Source organism: Nelumbo lutea, chromosome 1 (genome assembly GCF_056320005.1).
Source record: "Nelumbo lutea isolate HS-2025 chromosome 1, American lotus-T2T, whole genome shotgun sequence".
NCBI classification, from domain to species: Eukaryota; Viridiplantae; Streptophyta; class Magnoliopsida; order Proteales; family Nelumbonaceae; genus Nelumbo; species Nelumbo lutea.
Genome location: NC_142684.1, coordinates 140,887,437 through 140,902,102, shown reverse-complemented (window position 1 = coordinate 140,902,102; position 14,666 = coordinate 140,887,437). Strand labels below are relative to the sequence as shown.

The 14,666-nt window shown below is 33.2% G+C and overlaps 1 protein-coding gene across 1 annotated transcript; it reads left to right on the top strand.

Moving 5' to 3' along the window:
* Positions 1 to 526: 526 nt before the first annotated feature.
* Positions 527 to 3,070, top strand: PETC (photosynthetic electron transfer C). The gene is made up of 5 exons (XM_088947414.1): positions 527 to 725; positions 817 to 1,061; positions 2,147 to 2,264; positions 2,499 to 2,681; positions 2,769 to 3,070. The coding sequence occupies exons 1-5, from the start codon at positions 687 to 689 to the stop codon at positions 2,868 to 2,870; spliced, it is 687 nt and encodes a 228-aa protein (XP_088803540.1). The 5' UTR covers positions 527 to 686; the 3' UTR covers positions 2,871 to 3,070.
* The last annotated feature ends 11,596 nt before the right edge of the window (positions 3,071 to 14,666 follow it).

Sequence of the window (14,666 nt, the reverse complement as noted above, 5' to 3'; positions counted from 1 at the left end):
AATTAAATTTATGATATAAAATAATTTAGACTAAGAAATATGGGAATTTTTTTTTTATTTTCCCTTATTAAAAAGATTATATTTAAAATATAACATATATATATATATATATATATATATATATATATATATATATATATATATATATATATATATATATATATGATTGAGTTGGCTCAGTTTTGGTCAGTATACAAATGGCCAAATTGAATCTGACCTAACTTGATTGAATTGGAAAATTGTTAAACCAAAACTAATCGAAAATACTAAAAAGCCGACTAACTCGAATCAACTGAATTGATTATTAAAAAGCTAAAATATAAATGGATTATATACTCCTATATATTTTTCTTGTTAAATTTTCAGCTAACAAAATCCGTGTATTGCAGAGTCCCCGCTATTATTTATATATATATATTCCGTAGCTTTAGGGGTGCTTTCAATAGGTTTGAAAACGTAGGGGTCATTTTCTGTAATTTACGGAAACACTAGGGTACTTAGTGCAATTAACCTGTCCTGATAGATTAACTATCTCGAACATGTGGCTCTGTTTGATCATCAATCGTCCATCAACCACTATCTTATCTGCTCAGCGAATGAAAAAATGAAACGAATTCCGTCGCTTCCACTTCTTCAAGCACGTTATTCCCCTCGCTTCATTCCTCTTCAGTCGAGATTTCTCCACCATGGCTACTTCCACTCTATCCCCTGCAACCTATTATCAGGTAACCTAAACTCCCCTCAGTCTTCCATTTCTACCACTGAAACAGAGTTTATTGCTGATATGTGTTTCTTTGTTTTAATTTCATTTTTCAGTTTTGCTCTAGTAAGAGTGGGATGTTCTCTCCCTCGCAAGCTCTTATGGTGAAACCCACAAAGACCCACTCGCTAGGGAAAGAAAAGATGGTGAGGATAACTTGCCAGGCAACGAGCGTTCCGGCCGATGATCGCGTGCCTGACATGGGTAAGAGGGAGCTCATGAATTTGCTTCTCTTGGGAGCCATTTCACTCCCCACCGCCGGAATGTTGGTCCCATATGCCTCCTTCTTTGCCCCACCTGGGTGAGTTTTCTTCCGCTCTGTCTCTTTTAGTTTTGGTAGTTCAATGTTAATGTGCTGTATTATTTCAGTCTCTTAATTTACTACTAGAAAAATTAATATGTAACTTAATTTGAAAGAGTCGGAAGGAATCATATAGGGCCCCCAGAGACTTGAGTCAGAAACTCGCATAATCAATGAAGTTGAACTGGAATAGAATTTAGTGAGATCCAACCATTTGGTAGAAAATTAAGGGCGATCCTCATTCTTCTTTTACTAAAGGAACAGATAGTGATTTGTACTGATAAGTGTTGTTTTAGTAACGAGTTTGGTTATATTTCTGTTTATTACAGTTCAATAGACCTAGAATTCCTGAAGAGTTTTTGTTTGCTTTTCCGTACATTTTTCTGTAGAAAATCAGGTGATGAAATCACTGCGAAATTGAATACACTCTCATAAGCTATCTTGAAAAATGATCTTCAAAGTGGTTGGGATTATCGTTAATCTGGCTTTTGTTAGATAAAGTGACAAGCAACTTAGTAGCTTCTCTTTTCTCGCAGTTTAACTTAATTCTTCAATTAGGAAACTAAGATGTTACAGGGCAAATCATGAATCTAGTTGGAGCATCAATCATGGAATTTCTACTGCATTTGATTTGACCATCAAGCTAGGCCGTTCAAATAATCAAATGTTTTTGCCATACATTGGATTGGTTGAAGATCCAAATGATGGAAGGTCTTTCTTCACCTTGATTAATCAATTGGTATGGAATGGATGTATGACCATAAGCCACAACCACTGGTTAGTGATGAAACAAATCCAACAACCCATGGCTGTAGATGCCCTGGAATACCTTTTCTTTACTATAGAAGTTAAGCTTTATGAGACAATGCTGTGGCAGTTGGTTTCTTTGTCCCTCTTTACAGGATCGTCTGATCCGAGCCAGGAACTTCTCTAGTGGTACCTTTTGGATGGCTTGATACTTTTATTGTTCTATGTTATAATTTTTTTTTGTCATTTAGATTTTGTTAACAATGTTCAGTGAATTGAATCTATCACCATAATTCTAGGGTCCTGAATGTGTTATTCTTGTATTGGAAATAGAACAGATCAGGAGGTGCTGGTGGTGGTATAGTAGCAAAGGATGCTCTTGGTAATGATGTCAAAGCCTCCGACTGGCTCAAGACTCATGGTCCTGGTGACAGAACCCTTGTACAGGGGCTCAAGGTAATAATAGCTTATGTTCCCTAGAAGAACTAATACATGATTAAACAAATAGTTGTAGAACATGTTTTCCTAGTGCTGATAATAGAGAAGTATGCTTCCATAACTTAAGATATCACTCAAATTTCAAAGCAACTGATACCACAGATTAAGTTGGAATGGATCCATCCACCATACGTGATTCTGATGCAATGAAGTAATCCCGATGACAGCTTGAATATATAAAATGTGTTGCAGGGAGATCCCACATACCTTGTTGTGGAGAATGACAAAACCCTTGCAACGTTTGGTATTAATGCTGTCTGCACCCACCTTGGGTGTGTGGTGCCATGGAATGCTGCAGAGAACAAGTTCATTTGTCCTTGCCATGGCTCCCAGTACAACAACCAAGGCAGGGTCGTTAGAGGACCTGCACCTCTGGTAAGGATTGCAATGCTTTCTCCATCCTTGGTTTGCATCGTTTCTTGTTTTGCCTTCTAACAAACGTTTAAATCTACTGTGGAACAGTCCTTGGCATTGGCACATGCAGACGTTGATGATGGGAAGGTAGTTCTTGTTCCATGGGTTGAAACGGATTTCAGAACAGGTGAAGCTCCATGGTGGGCTTAAACCCTATCTTAATATCATTATTCCTCCATATATATTCAAGTAGAACTGTGTCAATTTGTTTCATCCAGTTCATGCACAGCCTGTATTAGAAAGAATCTTTTGTAAAATCAAGTTTATACAATCTGTAATGATCTCCCAAATTGAATTTGGCATGATTAATCTTCAACAATTGATGCTTTTAAGCACCCATAATTTAACAATGGATATTGTGCTGCGCCGAAGATAATGAAATGGTGAAACCGGATTCATGTAGGTGATCCCATATGATTAAGACAAGGCTTAGATGATTATGATGGTAAATTATACTTTTACCGTTCACTTCCTCAATCTCATTATTCTGCAAATTCTTTTTTTTTTTTTTTTTTTTGGCTTCTACTATTCAATTTGACTATTCTCGGTATTGTGATTGTGAGTTCTTAGAACAACCAAGCTTGTCCAAAGGACTAAGGCTGCATTTGGCATTCGTTATTTTAAGGTCTTTATCTCCTTTTTGCTGTTAAAAAACCCAGTATTCATAGGTAGGAATTGCAAGGGGGTGGGGATTGCATTCCCCAACCCTGACCCCAACCCCCAAATCACCCCTGATCCCCGTCGTGGAAAGGAATTCTCCTCCATCCCCGATCCTGACGGGGATGAATTCCCTGTCGGAGATCCGAATCCCCGATGTGTCCATTTGGGGACGAGGATGGGGGACCCCAATAAGAACCATATTGGGGTTACCACAAGGTTTATAACCTTCAGGTCACTGCAAATCCAGACTCCTAGACAGGGTATCAAAGAAGGGAAATCTCGAAGAAAAATCCACTGTTCCCTTAAATTCATGTAAACATCTCCATGGATGACAATATTAATCTAAATTTCTCCTCATACAAAGAAAGCAACAAGCCACTGATGTGTGTCAATCTAATAAAACACAGGAGTTGACTATGTAATCTAACTTGAGAAATAGTATTTCATCCTCAATCCGAATTCAAAGTCTAAAATAGAAAATGTATCTGTATATTACCAAAAAAGTTATGAAAATTCTAAAGACAAAAAACTCACTTGCTTTCTGCTCCAATCATATTGTGGAACACCAACTGCAGGAGCAAACTGAAGAAGCACAAACCCCTCTTTCGATAACTTAAATGTTCCTGACTGGGCCAGCCAAAAATCCACAAGAATAAATAAATTAATTTGGAGTACTGAATTATAATGACAATTTCGAGCATTCTTTTAACAGTAAAACCTAGGGCTGAGTTCTTAAATGAGCAAAACAAAACATAAAACAGGGACAAACTCTGGAACCTTTGGCTCTACTGTTAAAGCTGCCTTCCCCTTGTATATGGAATGAGTGAATACATGTTCCTACAACCAAATTAGTTAGGACTTTTTGCAAGAAAAATGATCAAGTTTTACAAGAAAAATATACATGTTCCTACAATCATGCAGAACTCAATAAATGGGATAACAGTTCCATGCAACAAGCCATGGGCCCCATTGGAAAATGGAGGATTTTTTCCAATTCATAAAGAATCAGTTTTTGCAGTAAACAAAACAGAGCAAACCAGCTTTTGCAGGAAGATGATTTTTTTCCAATTCTTAAAAAGAGGATTTGTTTCCATTGCTGCCGTGGTCTTAATCTCTAAGGACATTAAAAGCCCACGATGGGTTGTTTTTCTGGAGCTTTGTACTCAGCAGTGAGTTGGGGCAATCATGGGCTGGTCTGGACCAATGGGCCCTGTTCCCTTCTGGGCCTAGGACTGCAAATGAGAAAAAAAACATTTAATGCTGAACTATAGGACTGATGTTGGACTAATGTGTATGAACCATAGTACCAAGAAAACAAAAGAAAACAAACCATCTAATACATACTTCCTATATATAAATTAAGGGCAAAAGAATAATACTGGCACGGCACCTACATTTCAGGTGTCATCTTCATACAGCATGGGTTTCATTTCATTTGGGTTCGGCTCATATTTCAGGTGCTCACCTTCATTCCAGACATTCTGCATCTTTTTTTCTTTTATCCCTGATTCAAACTACATGCTAAATCCCACCGCCATCCCTGTATTTCTCTTTGTCTCTTATTTCAAACCCAGTTTCAACATCCTATGAATTCTGGCCTCAAAATTTGAAGTCATCTACTATTATTTTAGAAATTTGCTATCTAAACTATATTAGAAATTTAGAATTTATTTTTTAAAATATAATGAAAATCAGTCAAAGTTGAGAGAAAGAGAGTCCGAGAGAGAGAAAGAGTAACATTGTTAGTTGAGGTTGGCGACGAGAGAGAGTCTGACGACGAAGGAAGAAGTGAAGAACTAGGGTTCAGAGTTCTTTGTCTATCGAAGTGTTAGTGTTTTTTAGAATAAATAGTATTAGTTTTTGTTTTTCAGTTTTAATCTTTTACAAAAAATGAATAATATATAATATTATAATATAAATACTATATAAAAAATATATAATATTATTTGTTGTATTATATATATATATATATATATATATATATATATATAGATTAATCGGGGCCGGGGTAGGGCAGGAATCCAGGGATAGCTCCATCCCAACCCGACCCCACCAAAGTACCCCCATACCCGACCCCATTGGGTTGAGGAGCCCAAATACCCATCGGGGACGGAAAAATTACCACCCCTATTCATAAGGGCATTTAACTACAAAGAAAAAAAAATCCTTGCCAAATGCAGCCTAAAATAACCCGGCCTTCGTCTTCCAATTCCAGTTACCATTTTAGACAGTAAATAAGGAATATAGTCTCGTCAAATCAAATAGGAATGAAAGACTTCCACAAATATTTTGTGGTTTAGTATCTTCCACATGGCTCTTACCCGTGAAATGTCATCAACTACTTGAAACTTTATAAAAGTGAATCATATTAATTCATGCTTTCATTTGAAAGCAATGTAGGAAAACAATTTCATCTCCTGTAATAATAATAATAATAATAATAATAATAATAATAATAATAATAATAATAATAATAATAATAATAATAATATAACATATAAAAACGAATATGATTGCGTTATTTGAGGCTCAGCCCTCTTGCGATGGGTATTAAGGGGCAAAGTGGCCTTTACTGCCATGATTCACTGAGACTCAATCATTTTCTATTATTTTATTTTAACACCTAGACACTATACATAATAACTTCTTAATATTTCTTTTATGAATAATTATAGAATAAACCCTCTGACAATGTCATAGTTTACATTGGGCCATATTGAGAAATGCGATGGGCCAATCCGGACAATATCCCTCACTATTCCGGACAATGTCAGTTTACGTTGGGTCCGTACGATGGCCATAACAATCCTCAAAGGCAGAGTGTATTTATCAAATGTTAGGGATAAAGAAGAATTTAGAAATTCTCTCTCCAGAATTTTGAATCTGATGTTTTATCTGTCAATGATGTTTCAAAATCATTTCAAAATTCTGGAGAGAGAATTTCTAAATTCTTCTTTATCCCTAACATTTGATAAATACACTCTGCCTTTGTTAACAAGTACAAAGCCACCATATATAATGCATGTTTCAAAATCATAACATGACGGAATGTAAATGTTGCATGAAAACATAATATAATATGATATTACATTTTTTTTAATTAAAAACAACAAATTTAACCGAAAATTGGTCTACTACACTGGCACTTAAGAAAATATACTAGCATTGGAAAATGCACCATCATGATCAGCCCCAAACTCAAGATAAGAGGAGGTCTGGATTTGAACCTACATCTCTACTGGAACAAACCAGCCAGCATACCAATTGAGTAACGCTTCATTTGGCTCCAGGTTTTGTTAATTGGATCATTTAACTCACATATTACACTTTTATCTCAAAATTTAAATTTGAAGATTATTATCTATTCTATATTTATAAAGTAAGAGTGTTTATGTCACCATACCTCTCCTTGTTCTAAACCTCCTTTCTAATTTTTTTTTTGAAATTTTTATTTTTTTAATTCCACATAATTGTCCATTAAATAAAGATGGCAATTTTTTAAAATTTTTACTTACTTTAAGTAAATTGAATTTTCAAAAAATATTATTATTTAAAAAAATTGGGGATTCGGGTCCCCACAAGGAACCCATCCCCGTCAAGGATCGAGGATGGAGGAAAACTTTTATCTCTAGCGGGGATTGGGGAAGACATGGATTAATTTCAGAATTGGGGTCTAGGACGGGGAATATGATCCCTACCTTGTTACCATTCCTACATTAAACCAATAGGCAAACAACATAGGCTAAATTGTCTAACCAATAGATAAAGAAAGAGGGATTTGTTTTTCTAATGTCTAGCCAAGTGGCAACACTATCCTCCACTTTCTCCTAAATTGTCTTTAATTTAGTAAAGAGTTTCTCTCTTAAGTTATCTTTAATTCTTATTTATCTTCTCTCTCACTTTTTATCTAAATCTATCTAAAGAAAATTTGAATTAAAAACTTTAAGAATTATTTAAATATTTTAATAAAATTATATACTAACTTTATAATATTTATTAAAAAGACAAAAAATGATTATAAAATTTGATAACATTCATATTATTAATAACTTTATATTTTACAAAATTCATCTGGAATTATGTACAAAGAATCTAAATTATAATTCTATGGATTATTCAATTTAAATGTTATTTAAATAATAAAACATTAACATTAACAAAAGTATTATTTAAACATTTCAATAAGTAAATACCTTAAATAACGAAATATTAAAAATAGGCAAATAATTATGTAATAAAATATTTAAAATGTAATAACTTTAAAATAATTAAAATTCAAACAATGAAAATTTTAAATATTTTACATATTGTTTAAATATCTCAATAAATAAATATTTTAAATAATGAAATATTTCATAAAAGAAAATTTTAAATAGTTAAAAAAATTATTTAATAAATTTAACAAATTTCTTAAAAGTAGAAAAATAATTATAATAGATTTCATAATATTCAAATTAATAATAGTTTAAGATTTTATAACATTAAAAACGAAATTATGTAATAATACTATAATTATAATTTTATGGATTATTACATTCAATAAATAATTAATATTTTAAAAAAATAAGTAATGACATTATTTAAATAACTAAATAATATTGTAAATAAATAATTTCACTTATATCAATTAATAACTCGAGAAAAAAACTTTCAAAAAAAATAATATTTATTAATCACACTTTTACAATCTAAATCTATATTTATTATTTATGTATATATACTAAAATTAATATTTATTGTATTTTCAGTAATGTTTTATTTTATTTTTTGATAAATGCATTTTCCATAACTGTTTATAAATATATTTTTGTTTTGTTGTCTAATAGAAAATTTTCAATAATTATTAAAAATTAAACCAATGCTGTTTAACTTATGAAATTTAATTTGTTGTACTTATTGTATTTTTATTATAAATTTATTTTTAGTAATTATGTATTTTTGTTATAATTTATTGATTAATATTTATTAAATATTAAACTATTATTTGAGATCACACTATCTATTGAGTAATTTAATGTATTCTCAGTAATTATTATAATTATTATATTTTTATTATTTATTTATTGTGCTTTCATTATAAATTTATTTTCAATGATTGTGTATTCTTGCTATAAATTTTCAATAATTATTGGACATTAAACTTTTGTTATTTATTAGAGATTAAATTTTTAATTTAGCTGAAATTACGAGTGTTCATGGGTCTATTCGATTTGGTTGCAGGCTGTTTGTCTAACCAAATTGACCTAATCAGGTTAGAGAATTGGCCACCCAAAACTAAAAGCATTAATGGAAATCGACAAACTTAGGTTGTATCAATTTGGGTTAGTTTTTGGTTTCATTGATTGGTTTAAAAGATTTAAACTTAAAAAAATTAAATTTAAACTTAAAATATTATAATGTATTATTAAAAAATAATTAAAAAAATAAATTTACGGTATAAATTATTTTAGACTAAGAAATATGAGAAGTTTTCCACTTTTTTGTATTAAAAGATTATTTAAAATATAAAATATTAATATATATATATATGATTGGTCCGGTTCAGTTTTCATTAGTTTATAAATGGGAAAATTGAAATTGACCCAACCTGGTTCGGTTGGAAAACTATTGAACCAATCCAATTGGAATTACTAGTAAACTGACCAACTCAGGTCGAATTGAGTCGGATTGATCGGTTTCATCGGTTTGATAAACAACCTTAGCCAAAATTAATTATTATTATTTTTGTATTATAAAAAATTATTAAAATAGTATATAAAATATAAATAATTATTAATTATTTGAAAAGTTAAAATATAAAACAATTGCATATTCTTATGTATTTCTATTATTTAGTTTTATTTAACAAAACTCATGGTAAGAGTTTGGTTGTTGAATTGTCCAACAAAGATGGCTGAACGACCATGTCAAATTGATTTGACACCAAAACAACCATACAAGTTCTTGCTATCTCCTTCATTTTTTTTTCTTCAGTAGAATTTTTCTGTCCTTCATTGGCAGGCCAATTTTGATCTCCGAATGCTTGCTACATGGTCAGAATAAGGATCACTTTCACTGTAAGTTCAAAAATTAAATTTTAACATATTCCACATTTTCTTTTTTCTTTAGGCTGCATTTGAAAACGATGCAAATATATAGAGTGTAAAATGGTTCATATAAATTGTAAAGTTGGGTTAGTTTTGCATTGACAAATTTACCTTCTTAACAAATAGAGTTTTAGCTGTAATGAATGCAAATACAAATTCCAATAAAGTATATGTTTTTTTTTTTAATCAAAAGCCCACTTGAGTGCAAATTTACTTTTTTTTTATTGATGTACTTTTATATATTATTATCAACATAAATATGCATTGATCTATTATTTATCAATGCAAAAATGTAATGTTACCAAACACAATAAAAAATTAACCAAAATACAAATTTACCCTGAACTGGGGTTTACACTCCATTTTCATCTTTTTAAAACGCAGCCTTAAAAAAAAAATAAAAGACTAATTAATTAGAAAGTGGAGTAGAGGGCTAATGTAGACTTCGAATTGAATAGGCAGTCCCGGCCCACGCAAGTATCTTCTACTTGACGGATGGTGCAGATTGGCCATAGGCCCATAGCATACCTTCATCACATGGACTGATGGAAGCAAAAGTTACAGGTCATGTCAAGTAATTCGGTAAGAGGTTCTTTCGTTGATCCGACACCCGACTAATCATCCATCACTTTTCATTCTATTACGTTGTTGTTTCCAACTTAACTTTTACTCCTTCAAAGAAGACCAAACTCTCTCACCATGGAGTTTTGGAGACGGCTTCTCTATTTCGTTAACGAGTAAGATGTTGAATTTTATACATTTTAGCTTTTTTCTTTCTAAGTGTTGACGTGAAGAATCAGAAGAGTACAACACATGGGATAGATGTAGTTTTCTTTCTTATTTGTGGCAAATCAGAATATGTAACTTTGTTACAATTTTGAAAGGGGTCGGAATGTAGTAGACACGTTAGGTTATACGTGTGACATATGTCCCATTTAATGCACCTTTCATCTGTTGGTTTTTGTTTCTTATACTGATATTATCTATTATTTTATTATTTTTATTAAAATAATTAAAAATAAAAAAAATATAAATGAATCTCAAATTTTAATATCTTTAGGTTTTTCTTTTTTATTGTTTTTATTTTTAATTATTTTAATAAAGATAATAAAATAATGAATAATATTTGTCTAAAAATAAAAGATACATTAATTAAACATTTATCAGACAGCTATTACATGTTCATTTATTGTGTTTACGTAACGTGCCTATACATGCGGAACCTTTCAAAGAAATATGTGACAACTTATCGTTATCTCATTTGCTGACACAAACGCTAGGCTAAGGTGACAACTGGCTGGTTGCTTTGAAACTACAACACAAGAAAAAATGGAAGTTTGTAGCAGAGGAGATTGAATTTGATAGCCTCTCCTTACTCGACGAACGCATATCACAGACTTGGGATCCATTGCCACCTTCACCAAGGCTGCTTAACTTATAAAGATCCGCTCAAAACTGATGGACCCCAATAAAACATCAACACACCATCAGTAGAAATACATCTATAGAGTTGGGATCTTCTGCCAACTAAGCTCCATTCCAACATCGTACGTTCTGACATATGATATATTGGTAATATAATATTGCAACGCACGCGTCGCATGCATTTTGGGTCCAATAACATGATATGACATAAATGATATCGAATCATTAATGGCACGGGCCAGAATGACAGGCACGGTCGCTACAGTTCCGTGTTGTGCCGAAGCACAGTATGGGAATTATTTATAATTAATATTTGAGAACTATTTATAATATTTTCAATAATTCAATTCCATTGTAATTTTTATCTTTAATTTTGTCATTTTATTAATTGAACTCTATTGTATTATTTTTTCAATGTATATATATATATATATTTATTTTTTATATACATTAAATTTGAAATAAAATAAAGTTTTCATAAATTTTTCTAACTTATCATCTATTATTTATGTTAAGTTTTTACTATTAGATGTTTTTAATTGTTCTTAATTTAGAAAAACTGAAAATAAATAAATAAATAAATAGACCCGGGCCATGGGCTGTGCCGGGGCTAACCTAAGAGAGACCGAACTGTTCAAGCACGGCCCGAGGCCCAGTATGGCACGATATGAATAACGACCCAGACCTGCTCAATCCGGCCCACATTATAAGTATATCATATTTGACGTCGTTCAGAAGGCTGTAGAATCATTAATGGTAATGCCCCACGCCACCATAAAGTTTAGGGTTCAATTATGATATGGAAAATATATTATATACGAAAAATAACTGATTAATCAATCGGGATTATAGACATAATGAATCGGGTGTTATTTATCGTGAGTTATGATTGGTCAAAATTCTTTTCATACTCTATCTTTTTAATATCATACATTTTCCTTATAGTTTAAAGTATATGTGGCGCCTCGCGCCTGGTGAGTAATTAAATGACTGTGGGTCGATTGAAGTCTTTTATTACTGACGTGTCAGCAGTCAGATGCTGAGAAGAAACGGACAGCTTCAAACATAAATCCTTTGAACAGTCAGAATGGAAACAATCCAATTAAACAGCAATGGGAGGGATTTTGCTTTGGTTCGATCAGGCTTTGACTTTCAAAATACAAATACTAATAAAATCAAACTGTAGGTTGAAGTAGACAAAACAAACCGTGCTTGTTTGTCTTGAAGTTATCCCGAACCGAAGAACACGCTGTCTAATTTCTTCGAACAACCTAACCCACAAGTCCCACACCCACATGCGTGTTAAGTTAAACTTTTGTTTGGGGGCAAATCAATGATACGGATAAGATATGGTGTGGAAAGGGTTTTCACCAGTCAAAATTCACCAATAAATTTTGACAAATAACACTATCAGCTATCACTTGACTGTCTAGAAGTTTTTCAGATATTATATTTTTTTCATATCATAGTTAAACCCGTTTTTGGGATTGATGGCAATGAAACCACTATGTTTTGTTTACAGTAACGTTAATGGCTTAAAAGGAAGTCACTTACATTCTTGTTTTCGTTGCTTCTATTCACTGGGATATGGGTTTTTGGAAAATATTTAAATAGTAATGACAATTTCTGGTATGTTCAATACTGAAAGTTGAGGCAGTTTATATCTAATTTCCAAAATTTGAGGTAATGAAGAATGAGCAAGAAATCAAATAAATTAATTTTCTGTACAACAATTTGTTAGACAGTTCTGTATGCCCTTAGCTTCAATTAGAATAATGTACTTTATGAGTTTATTGTAAACGAATAAAAGTGCATATTTGATTCATGTTCCCTTGGTATGTTTCTGTGTAATACTCTTAAACTGGACACTTAATGAGACTCGTGTTAGTTTAGAATGTTCACAGCCAATGGGTCGGTTTGGGAAGACCTATCCTGACAAGGCTGACACTGTGGTGCCACCAAGTCGGTTGGGGTGGCCTGTCTCAGCTGCCAGGGTGAGACCCTAGGCACATACAGTATATGATTAATTGAATCTATGAACTGGATCAGATTTCCAGTATTGCCCTGGACCTTGGAGATTGATGGGCAAAACTGGAAAGTTACACCTGACCCCTAGATTCGATTATGATACTACACTAGGTGTCGGATTGGGCTGTCTTTGATATACCAATCAGTGAGATCCTTAGCGGGGGTCAAAACCTGGGTATGTTGGGATAGTCTGAGAATTCATCTGAGTGGGTGATCATAGTGACAGGATCAGCCCCTTTGCCGGACAAAGGTAATGATCGGGGATGCACTCTCACTGATGGAAACCAAGATTGCCGACAACCGATTTTAATCGTTGAGATTTGTTTTGCAAAATATATTTTATATGAAATATAAAAGTATATGTATTATGGTTAACAAAATAAGTAGAGAGTGCAATACTGTTCCTTGCAACCGAGGGAGAGGTCATCTCTTGTCGGGTAGTGTATGATCATTATGGGCTGAGAGATTAAGTTGAAAACCATTGAGGATAATACCTGATGGGCTAATCTTGCATCTGCTCACAGTCCCTGGGTGTTACAAGGTGGCTTGGCCTAGGGACCACTTAGGGAAAGTGTTCGGCCCATAGAGCCCATTTGATGGGTTTTAGGGGTGCGTTGTCCATAATAGTGTATTCGGCCAGGCCTTGTAACAAAGGCTGGGCCGAACCCATGTGGCTGATGTGTAGATCAATGCTTGGGTCCCACGCCATACAAAGAAGCCCAACTGGGCAACAGTTAGGAAGGTTAAGTGAGCATATAAGCTTAATGGGCCTAAAGCCCATTTCGAACTGGGCTATTAGTTAATTATGGGGCGAATTCTGAGATAGATTAGCTGATAGGATAGGGTCTTGACCCTATCCACTCAGAGAGTATTCAGATCTAAAAACTTCCTAATGAGATTAGGAGAAAACTGATCTAATCTTCAGATAAGATAAGTGTTTATCCCTATCACCTAAAGAGAAGGCTGATCCAAATAGGATTTGGATAAGCAGCTCCTAATTGGATTAGGAGCTTATCTTTTAGGTTAACAAAAGAAGGAGGGGGCGGCAGCCTTGAGAAGACAATTCATTCAGATCCTCTTCAGTGCTGAAATCAAGAAGGAAGAATTAAACATCTTTGTAGAATTCTTTTCTTGTCGCCTCACTGTTCTTGCCGCCCTGTTTGCCAGTTCTATCTCCAGTTGTGGGAGAAGTCAAGATTTGATCTTGACATCAGTTCTTTGAGAAAGAATTGATAGGAAGCTGTGCTCACGTGCCATCCCGTTGATTCTTGTGAAGGACAGACTTCTTGGAGAAGAACACTATTGATTTTGCTCTATCCTACACTGCACCATCTTCAGTGGGAGCAGTCTTTGGATCTTTCCTTGGGCATGAACACCTTCGTTGGGGGATACTATTTCTCCGTATCAGGTATAATCCTCTTCTACTCCTTTTGATTCAGATCTAGTTCAGTTTATGGTTCAAGAATGATCCTTGAAAATATTATTTTCTAAATAGGGAATGCGATTCCCAATTGAAGGGAGAAAAAAATTTTGAAATTCGCCCCCTTATTCCGCAATCTTTGGGCGTCCATACAATGGATCTCTCATCCCTTCACAATTCTCCCATCGCCATTCATTTAGTTAGGTTTTGATTCCTATATAAAAAATTATGGCACCTCCCCTACCAAAGATCATTGAGCATAGCTCTTTCAATAGAAAATTGGTCACATTTTTTGTTTAATTACTACTTAGTTCATTCTTTTGTAAA

Excerpts from the sequence above, each read along its gene's own strand:
- PETC (XM_088947414.1), top strand. The coding sequence starts at position 687 with ATGGCTACTTCCACTCTATCCCCTGCAACCTATTATCAG. Across the intron at positions 1,062-2,146 it reads TCCTTCTTTGCCCCACCTGG|ATCAGGAGGTGCTGGTGGTG; the intron begins GTGAGTTTTCTT and ends GAAATAGAACAG. Across the intron at positions 2,682-2,768 it reads TTAGAGGACCTGCACCTCTG|TCCTTGGCATTGGCACATGC; the intron begins GTAAGGATTGCA and ends ACTGTGGAACAG.